This window comes from Gossypium raimondii, chromosome 11 (assembly GCF_025698545.1).
Source record: "Gossypium raimondii isolate GPD5lz chromosome 11, ASM2569854v1, whole genome shotgun sequence".
Taxonomy (NCBI): domain Eukaryota; kingdom Viridiplantae; phylum Streptophyta; class Magnoliopsida; order Malvales; family Malvaceae; genus Gossypium; species Gossypium raimondii.
The window spans coordinates 53,195,038-53,205,123 of record NC_068575.1 but is presented as its reverse complement, the minus strand read 5'-3'; the positions used below and the strand labels follow the sequence as shown (position 1 = coordinate 53,205,123).

General features: G+C 35.8%; 2 protein-coding genes across 5 annotated transcripts; both read left to right on the top strand.

Annotated features, from left to right (window-relative positions):
- The first annotated feature begins 462 nt into the window (after window positions 1–462).
- LOC105802981 (importin subunit alpha) lies at window positions 463–5,474 on the top strand. 4 transcript variants are annotated; one of them, XR_008190970.1, is made up of 12 exons: window positions 464–895; window positions 1,157–1,253; window positions 1,338–1,429; window positions 1,527–1,658; window positions 1,740–1,925; window positions 2,026–2,189; window positions 2,306–2,384; window positions 3,190–3,318; window positions 3,473–3,600; window positions 3,686–4,060; window positions 4,428–4,733; window positions 5,101–5,474. XR_008190970.1 is itself a non-coding variant. In XM_052623898.1 (11 exons), the coding sequence occupies exons 1-10, from the start codon at window positions 671–673 to the stop codon at window positions 4,056–4,058; spliced, it is 1,605 nt and encodes a 534-aa protein (XP_052479858.1). In that variant the 5' UTR covers window positions 463–670; the 3' UTR covers window positions 4,059–4,060; window positions 4,345–4,953. The 4 variants fall into 4 exon arrangements, 3 of the variants coding, with proteins under 3 accessions (XP_052479858.1, XP_052479859.1, XP_052479857.1); XM_052623898.1 differs by lacking the exon at window positions 5,101–5,474 and having other exon boundaries at window positions 463–895; window positions 4,345–4,953; XM_052623897.1 differs by lacking the exon at window positions 5,101–5,474 and having other exon boundaries at window positions 4,428–4,953.
- Window positions 5,475–6,841: 1,367 nt separating this feature from the next.
- On the top strand, window positions 6,842–7,939 carry LOC105802985 (GATA transcription factor 16). The gene is made up of 2 exons (XM_012634908.2): window positions 6,842–7,434; window positions 7,547–7,939. The coding sequence occupies exons 1-2, from the start codon at window positions 7,330–7,332 to the stop codon at window positions 7,799–7,801; spliced, it is 360 nt and encodes a 119-aa protein (XP_012490362.1). The 5' UTR covers window positions 6,842–7,329; the 3' UTR covers window positions 7,802–7,939.
- Window positions 7,940–10,086: the final 2,147 nt, after the last annotated feature.

Below are 10,086 nucleotides of genomic sequence, written 5' to 3'. Positions count from 1 at the left end.
ATTATTTTCGTCGGCTCATCTACTCTCATCCAAATAAAATTCAATTAATTCAAAATTAAAATGGTTTAAACAAGAATCTTATGCATTATTATTCAAAGTATCTACTTTATTTGCAGAGTATAAAATTAAGATATATTGGCAATTTTAAATTATTTTACCAAATGTTTGAAAATAAACCATCCATGGATACTGTATTAATATGAAAGAAAAAAAAAGTCTCAATTATTTCAAATTTCCTCTTTATCATTTATTTCCATTTTCTCAACCCCCCCAAAAAATATTAAAATATACCGTGAGCTGGAATCCATAACGGCATAGGTACGTTAGGGTTCCTCGATTTCAAATTCAAAATCAGTGGCAGCATTGTTATTAACACCATATCAAAGCCTGAATTCCGCAACAGAAATAGTAAATAATTTCGAAAAAGATAGGAAAAGAAAAGAAGTCCCCTATAAACACTACCACTCGCCTAACCCTCGCCTGGCCCCTCCTCTCCCGATCCATTCGAATAAGGCTCCAAAAACCCTCTTCTTTTTTATTTTTTGTCCATCTCTCAATCTTCCAATAACCGCGTCACTCTCTTCCCCTCTGTCATTCCTCAAACAACCCATCGATCATTTCACCTACAAATTAATCGGCGTTTCGATCAGATTGAAAAGAAGTAGCGAAGATGTCTCTCAGACCGAGCGCCAGGACTGAGGTTCGAAGGAACCGATACAAGGTGGCGGTTGATGCGGAGGAAGGTCGCCGGAGAAGAGAAGACAACATGGTCGAGATCCGAAAAAACAAGAGAGAAGAGAACCTTCTTAAAAAACGCCGCGAAGGACTTCTCGCTCAACAGCAGCAACCGCAGCAACAGCAACTGCTCTCTTCAACCGCTGGTTCCGAGAAAAAGGTAGATGCTACTGATGAATCTATTTGATCTCGTATATGAATTTCTATATTGAGCTAATTGACAGCTGCTTTATTCGATTGGGTGATATTTTCGACTGTTAATTGTGTTGTATTTCTCTGAATAGGATGCAGCTCATGTTGTACTAATTAAATGAAGTGAAATGCTTGTTTAACTTATTAATTGTAGTAAACCTCGGTGAAGAAACGCGTAGACTTATTTTTTACTAGACATGATTTTGATGTGTTTATAATCTAATTGCAGTTAGAAAGTCTTCCGGCTATGGTTGCGGGTGTTTGGTCAGATGACAGAAATATGCAGCTTGAGGCAACCACCCAATTCCGAAAGCTGCTATCAATAGGTTGATCATATATATATTGCTTTTCGCAATTCCTTTTAAATTCTACAAAATTGAAGTCATTTCTCACTCATATTTTTTGTGCAGAACGTAGTCCTCCAATCAATGAAGTTGTACAATCAGGTGTTGTTCCTCGGTTTGTGGAGTTCCTGAATAGAGATGACTTCCCACAGCTTCAGGTTTGATTTTTTATTTTGAAGTTATTAGGATTTTGCCCAATTATTTCTTCTTGTTTTGATTGTTTAATCCTTAACCCAAAATCTTTTTTTCTTGTAGTTTGAGGCAGCTTGGGCTCTTACAAATATTGCTTCAGGGACATCAGATAACACCAGGGTCGTAATTGATCATGGAGCTGTCCCTATATTTGTTAAGCTCTTAGGTTCTCCCACTGATGATGTTCGCGAACAGGTAAATATTGCAGTCTGCAAGTTATCTTCTATTGCTGAATAATCTGCAATTCTCATAAGTCGTAATTTTTTGGGTTTATAGGCTGTTTGGGCACTAGGAAATGTTGCTGGAGACTCACCTAAATGCCGTGACCTGGTCCTTGGCCATGGGGCATTGGTGCCACTCTTGGCACAATTCAACGAGCATGCAAAGCTCTCCATGTTGCGAAATGCTACCTGGACTTTGTCAAACTTTTGCAGGGGCAAGCCACAGCCTTCATTTGAGCAGGTTGAACTTTCTTGTAATATGAAAGTTTGTAGTTGTTAATTGCTAACCTCATGCTGATATCTTCTGCTAATACTTGGTGTGTTTGAAATTTATTAAGCAGACAAAGCCAGCTTTGCCAGCTCTTGAGCGTCTTATCCATTCAAATGATGAGGAAGTCCTTACAGATGCATGTTGGGCTCTGTCATATCTCTCAGATGGTACTAATGACAAAATTCAAGCTGTTATTGAGGCAGGAGTCTGCCCCCGACTGGTTGAGCTCTTGATGTAAGATTAATGTCTTTCCCTTTTGTCAAATTGATTTCGATGTTTGTTTTCTCTTATGCTTGTGAATCCTGGATGTTTTGAATGTTTCCTCACTTGTTTCCCACTCTTTTTGCTAGGCACCCATCCCCAACAGTCCTCATTCCTGCCCTTCGCACAGTTGGAAATATTGTTACAGGGGATGATATGCAGACTCAAGTATGGAATATTTCTTGACATTAATTCTTTACTGTTATGTGAATTTCTTTAACTTGATATAATGGATTCGGACTCATCCTAATATTTCTTTGTGCTTAAACCATGCTGGAGCAGTGCTGAGCATTTTTATTAGGAATTTAGGATTAAATAGACCATGTCTAACATATCATTGCAGATGCATTACTCAGTTCGGCTACCAAGATTTTCTTTTAACTTACGTCCAGAGCATATGATGCACCATATTACAACTTGCCAGAGCTCTCTGATTTCGGAGTTGTTTCTTCACAAATGTGAATCTTGTTTGACCACATCAATGAATATCTGAAGGTTTTGCATTTTTTTAGTGAAAAATGACTATTGAGTGTAATTCTCAAAATTGGCATGCTTTTACATTGTTTCCAATTCACGTTTGACATGCATATAGAAATTTCCTAAGAATACATTAAACTTCACCTTCCTTCTATAAGGATTCAGAAAGCAAGAAGATTTTGATGTTGGTAATGGTTGTAGATGTTGAAATAAAATTTATAACTTATTGAAGCATTCTTTGACTTTGGCTTCTTGGATGAAATATGACTAATGATTCTAGCATATTGTTTTCATGGTTAATTGGCATATTCTGAGGTAAATCAGAATGTGTCCTTCCTTCAGACAGAATGATCAATGTCAGGATAATGAATTGATCATAGTTCACGTCATGAGTTATTAGACTTGATTCTTGGATTGCAATATTTGTATTCATGTCACCGCCTTAGGTTGCCTCTTCCTTCAGTACACTGATGATGCTTCATGTTCTCCTTTCCAGTGTATTATAGGCCACCAAGCCCTTCCGTGCCTTTTGAACCTGCTGACGAATACCTACAAGAAGAGTATCAAGAAGGAAGCTTGCTGGACCATTTCAAATATCACTGCTGGAAATGTAGATCAGATACAGGTAAGCAAATTTACATGGTACAAGTGTAGGAAAAAAATATAGTTTGATGGTCCACTGCAAAATTTTGACAGGAAATATTATTAGTTTAAATTTCAACTTTTTCATCCAGTTTGAATGAATTTCAGTTAAGAGCATAACTTTGAAATCTTTGCAGGCTGTAATTGAAGCTGGCATTATTGCTCCTCTAGTCCATCTACTTCAAAATGCTGAGTTTGAGATCAAGAAAGAAGCTGCTTGGGCAATTTCAAATGCTACGTCTGGTGGCACCCATGAACAAATAAAGTATATTTTCTTTGCCATAACTATCCTCTGGGTTCTTCTCGGGTACAATTTGCCTTAAACAATGAAATTCTATTTTGTTTGCCAGGTTTTTGGTAAGCCAAGGTTGCATTAAGCCATTGTGTGATCTTCTAAACTGTCCCGACCCAAGAATTGTCACTGTTTGTTTAGAAGGTCTTGAAAACATTCTGAAGGTTGGTGAAGCTGAGAAAAATCTGGGTCATACTGGAGATGTCAATCTCTATGCTCAGTTAATTGATGATGCTGAGGGATTGGAGAAGATTGAAAACCTCCAAAGTCATGACAACAATGAAATCTATGAGAAGGCAGTGAAGATTCTTGAAACATATTGGGTAGAAGATGAGGATGAGGCATTACCCACTGGTGATGCTTCGCAACCTGGGTTCCAGTTTGGTGGCAATCAACTTCCTGTTCCTTCTGGTGGATTCAATTTCAGTTGAAGGTATGCACTTAAATATCTGATTACCTTTTGCACGGAAGGTAACTGAGTCTGTTAGGAAAAATGATCCTTTAAATTGCAGTATTGATTGCTCTTTAGGTCTGGAGTTGCCCTCTCTCCTCTCTCATTTGCAAATATTTTGTTCATGTAACTGGAAACTAGGATGTAATGGCCATATGTATGAAGTGAATATGGATTATATCATGACAACACTATTTGTCTGATCTATTCTAGTAAAATGAGCTTTCCTTGTAACAACCCTAGATTGAATCATTTGGTGCTGTCAGATGCTCTTCTGCTATAAGCAATCCAGATAGACGGCAAATTCAGATACCAATAATTTGGTATTTTCTTGTTTTGGAATTTGTAGAACACTTGGTGGGGTGGAATGGAGCTGAAAGGTCGGTATTTTCTTGTTTTCTTTTTTATGGAATTCACATATATTCCAAGTCATGCCACAGTATGTTCTTAAGAAGTCGTCAAATAAAGACAGGGTGTACGATACGGTAAAGAGTCTGGAAGCCATACAAAATACTTTAAAATTTTGCCATGCGGTAGCTATTCTTTTTCAGCATCCTAATTCTCAGATGCAAAGGGGGAGAGATGCAGCCCAGTATTCAGACTTCTGGTTTTTACCCTTGTGTTGAAAGGATGTATTTGCTTCCTTTATTAAAAGGTCCTTTTTTTTCCCTTCTACTTTCTATTCGATTTTAGTTATAGTTTGGACTTCATTTATTTGGTCTTTCTGTTGAGAAATATACAGCTATCAGGAAAATTTTTTCTTTTCCGGTAGTGTATTATTGTCAAAAACGTGAAGGATGTATTGGAGTTATAAAATGTCTGCTAAACATGTCTGATTGTGGTCCTTCTAAATAGAATTTGATTTTTTCCCGAAATACGTAATTTGATGCATTTATCCTGACATCCCCCCTTCATTATACGATCCCCAACCACGCTTAATGCGAGTACACAGAAAGACGCCTGTCATTTAGGTGTACTCCTTGCATGGAAGACGGGCATAATTCCTGATCCTTTTGCTGTAGGACACCCAAGTAAATGGTGTGGGGCGAGCCTACGATGTTGATCCCTTCTAAATGATTGCATTGAAAACGTAGTGATGGGGTGTTTCAGTATGATCAAAATGCCAATCCTTCAAATATAGTGATTTTGATGTTGTGACCTAAAGTTTATTAACGTTTCAGAATAACCGAGTATGGGAACCCAATCATTTCAAATATAGTTTATATTTGGAATCAATGCTACCGGATTACCTGGTTTACATTTTAATTGGGCCATGATCTATGTTACTGGTTCCAATTGAAGTACCAGATGACTTCAATTCCATTTGAGGGGGCACTTTACAACCAGGGTGTAATTAGCCAAATTTTAATAGTTACTCAAAATTTGATGCTCGATATTCAGATTGATCTTGGTGAACTTTAATTTTTAAGCTCAAGTTCAGTTAGAGACATGATTGAGATAACGATAAAAAAAAGAAAGTAATTTCATAAAATAAAAGTACATTAAAATAGAAAGTTTGATTAGATTTGTAAGTTATTTAAATCAAGTATTATGGTGCTCGAATTTGGACTGATTGATAGTTCGAACTTAACTCTAATTAATTCAAATTTTTCATAATGAAATTTAAATATCTTACGACAATATTTTTCTTTTAAGGATGAACATGAGTCTTTTAGTTCTGTCCAATTTAGAAATGAGAAATGATTTCAGATTTGTTTTTAAACGAACTTTGCACTAGCAAAAAGGAAAGTGCTGAGCTGAAGATAATTATAATGACTAGAATATTATCTTTGACCACCACATTGTCGTAAAATATTGTATTTTGACATATTGTTCAACTGTATTTACCAAGAAAAAATAAAAAATCTCCAACCTTTAAAACTAGATTATTGATTTAATAGTACAGGACTCTATACAGCATCAGAAAAAAAACAAGTAAAAGTAGAACAACTTTTTGTGACGATTTAATTTCCTCGAGGTCGAGGAGAACATATTCTAATATGCCAGGAGAAGTAACTAGTGACAAACAATACAAGTTGATTTTTCTTCCGTCCCCTCGTACTCCTGGCCCAGATAGTTTAGTACTAAGATGCCTGGGAAGTGAAATAATAATAATAAAACAGACAAATGGGAAGTACAGAGATTAAATTAATAGGGGAATCATTAGTGGGGAGCAGTGTAACGGTAGCACTACCATGCCACCCGTTTCTTCCTCAAATATGTTGGTGGGAAGCTTGATTTGGTAATATATTAATGGTTTTGGAACCAAACTCACTACAAATTTACAAGTACAAAAGCATGGGTTGAAAGGTTGCAATCCAACTAGTATTGTATGGTGTTCCCTGGATGCACCTTTTTGTCCGGTGCTATAGACAACATATGCAAGCTAACGGGTGGCTGAGGCAGAACATATGGGCCGTGTTTTGTCGGTTGTGGTGTCGTTTATCTTTTCATTTGCGGTCTTCGAACAAACAAGACGATTCTGGCAGCCTCTTTCTACTACATCCCCAATCATCATCTGATTGATCTTCACTCAATCACGTCCCCAAAGGCTAAAGTTTGATTTGGGACTGAATCTTGTTCAATAACTCCCAATGATATTTGAATCTTAAGTCACATTTGTCTTACAAGAATTCAAGAATATTTGAATCTCCCGACCTATTATCAGAAAATGTGCATTAAAATAACTCCAATGATTCATTCATCATTTTTAAGTTACTTCCCATGGCTTCTTTTTTTTTTTGGTATAAAGTTTGACCGAAGTGCAATAAAGGGGAAAACAGAATATCATGATATTATCACTAACAACTATTCCTGGAATTTATTAGGTTATTCCACTCAATTTTGAGGACACCAGGGGTATTCTGGTAAGTTAATATTAGAACTAGGGTTTCTGATCGTCCCCCTTATAGCATATCCCATATGAAACTACGGCTACTCTAATAATGCGGCATCTTTCTTTTCGTATTATGTATATATACCTACCTGGTTTTCAAAAAAGCGATTACAAGTTCTCTGTTTCTAATACCCTGTTTCTGCTCTGTTTCTCCCCCTACCATAAACCCTCCAATTCCATCCTTCTGTTCAAGTTCTTTAAACCAAACACTTGTCTAGCATTATTTACCTCTAAAAAAAATTGCGGCTCTTGATCAAAAGCTGTTAAGCATCAACTTTGATCATCCCCATCATTGTGAAGCAGCAAGTTGGTGATTATCTCCTGCTCCTTTACCAAGTTTCGGTCCATCAGAAACATGAATATTTTACAGCAGAGTGAATTCAAGGAAACAAACAAAAGATGCGTGGATTGCAGCACAACAAGAACACCTCTTTGGAGAGGTGGTCCAGCTGGCCCTAGGGTAAAGTTGTTCTATATTAACATCCTTTCATGATCTTTTTAGTAGCAGTTATGTGTAGTGTTTCAACTGTGTCTGATTTTTGGGTTTTTGTTTGCTTAATTTTGCTGTAAAGTCTCTTTGCAATGCATGTGGGATCAGATACAGAAAGAAAAACAGGGCTCTCCTTGGATTGAACAGAGAGAGTAGAAGCGAAAAGAGTAAAAGGGGAATTGAAGTGAGGCGAAGCGGCATTAAGTTAAAGAGCTTTGGAAGAGAGGTGGGAGTGCAGCATATGGTGGGAAATCGGGAATTGAAGAGCAAACTGAGAGAGGAAGAAGAAGCTGCTTTTCTTTTGATGGCTCTATCTTGCGGCTATGTCTATGCTTAGTTAGGAACAGTTGAAGCTCTGAAGAGAGTATTAAAATCATAGTGTTGTATTTTCTTTTCAAAAGAGAAAACAAGAAAACCCCATTGTCACCATCTCGTAGATATAATCAATAGCTTGTGAGAAAACAAGTTTTGTTCAGATTTATGTTGAAATTATTCATAATTCATTCACAACGAGTATACCGGGATACATCAAAGAGAGTTCAGTAAATAAAATTGCAAAATATAGCATTCGTGGTGTTAACGAAGTCAAATAACAATCTAAACACATCCAATTCCGATCGTAACAATGAAGCGGTGGTAAGAGGGCCACGATAGTAGAGGTAGACTCCAGACTGGGCTGGATTAATGAAGATCACCGAGAACCCAAAAAGGTTGAGCTTTTACTTGATAAATTGATCTCAAAGTTAATTCCAACCAAATGGAGGTACCAGAAAAGGCCACAAGCCATTACAAATGGATGCCACCTCCTCAACACTCTAAAACGCGTGTCCCCAACAAGTCTCTCCTCGGTCAATACCTTGTACATTGTTTATTGATCCATATTGAAGTGTCTCCGATCGAACAAAACCAGATTAAGAAGAAAGAATGATGCAATCTGGACTAGCACAAAAGAAAAAAAAAGAAAAAAAAGAAGAAGAAGCAAGAACTAAGGGGAATAGGCATAGCTGCTAAGGAAACACCAGCTGACCCGACAACTCATTCAAAGTTATGGATGGCGAGGCGAGATGGATATAGGAATGTCAATGGTACTCCACAATTGATGTTCAAATACGTCGGATAACAGTTATGTAATCGTTTTAGATAAGAGTTGAGTTGAGTTTAAACATAATATTAATCTATTTTATAGTTGTTCAAGTTTAACTCATCTTGCTTCATATTTATAAATGATTAACTTATCATCCACATAATTTTTAAAATTTTTTAATAAACTATTTATATTATTTTTAATTTTATATTTTTCATCTATTGAAATTTTTATATAATTATCTTATAATTTTTAATATTTACATTATAATATTATTTATATTAGTGTAATTTTAATTTCTATATGCTAAATATTTAGATGATTAAAATTCATGTGAATACTTACTAAATTTCTATGAAATTTAACGTGTTGCTTTTAACATGTAGTGTGCAGAAAATGATCGTGTGAAAAATATTTATGAGTGGCTTCTTGAATCATATCTCATAAATAAGGTAAGATGGTAAAATGTAAATTTCAATTTATGGACAATAATATTAAGTAAATAGTGAAATGCGTTGAGAAAGTGATGTCTTAAAGATTGAGCATGAATCAGTTACATGATGTTTGAATGGTGTCTTTGAAGTAGTTAAGGATTAAGAAAGAAAATTAAGTGGTGTATTAATCTTGAATTGCGACTCCCTTTGTCTATGTTATCATTTTGATTCGAGTAAAACATGTTACACTATTTAAAACATGGACTCTGGGAGAAACAAATGGACAATATGCCATCAATTTTCTTTGTAACAACATCATGATCCATAAGCACGAAATTCTCCTCCTTAGACGTTACCTTCCTCGAAGATCCCGCTTTGAAGGAAACTCTTTGTTCCTCCACTCCCTCTATCATCCCATCATCCAAGTCAGGTGGTTCGTCATTCCGTCTCTTGACTTTTTTCTTCACCTTACCAACTTCGGAGGCAAAGAAGTCATAACTCACAACATTATTATATTTTAACAATTATTTAAATTTATTAATAAATGGCGACCATATTACTTATTCTTAAAGATAATAACACTATTTCAACCAATAAGAATGGACTCTTCAGTTATTTCAACTTCCGCACTGGTTAGGCGAATTCAAAAGCTACTACAACATAGAGAGTTTTGGGTGGTTAAACGCATTCCAAGAAAGACTAATTGTACTGTTGACAAGATTGCTAAATTGGTCTTTGCCGATATGGTGGGAGTCAACGTGTTGACAACAGCTCTTGCAGAATTATAAGAATTCACTGATAGAGATAAAATAAATGGTGATTTTGATATTGTAAGTAGAGCTTGAGTATTTTAATTTTTGTTTTACCAAAAAATAAATAATAATAACACTAAATTTTAAATCTCGAGTGAATTGAGAAATTGTTAGGTTATGATGATGAAAATAAAAATCGCTTTCTCTTTTCATTTCTGCTAAAGATACATCAGCACATTATTAATTACGATTTTACTATTCTAAATATTTTATGTAAAAAGAAGAGAGGCAAGTTGTTAAGGATCTAACCTAAAATTGATATATCATGTTCTTGCCAACCCATTCATGTTTC

Excerpts from the sequence above, each read along its gene's own strand:
- LOC105802981 (XM_052623898.1), top strand. The coding sequence starts at position 671 with ATGTCTCTCAGACCGAGCGCCAGGACTGAGGTTCGAAGGAACCGATAC. Across the intron at positions 896-1,156 it reads CCGCTGGTTCCGAGAAAAAG|TTAGAAAGTCTTCCGGCTAT; the intron begins GTAGATGCTACT and ends ATCTAATTGCAG. Across the intron at positions 1,254-1,337 it reads CCGAAAGCTGCTATCAATAG|AACGTAGTCCTCCAATCAAT; the intron begins GTTGATCATATA and ends TTTTTTGTGCAG.
- LOC105802985 (XM_012634908.2), top strand. The coding sequence starts at position 7,330 with ATGAATATTTTACAGCAGAGTGAATTCAAGGAAACAAACAAAAGATGC. Across the intron at positions 7,435-7,546 it reads GTGGTCCAGCTGGCCCTAGG|TCTCTTTGCAATGCATGTGG; the intron begins GTAAAGTTGTTC and ends TTTGCTGTAAAG.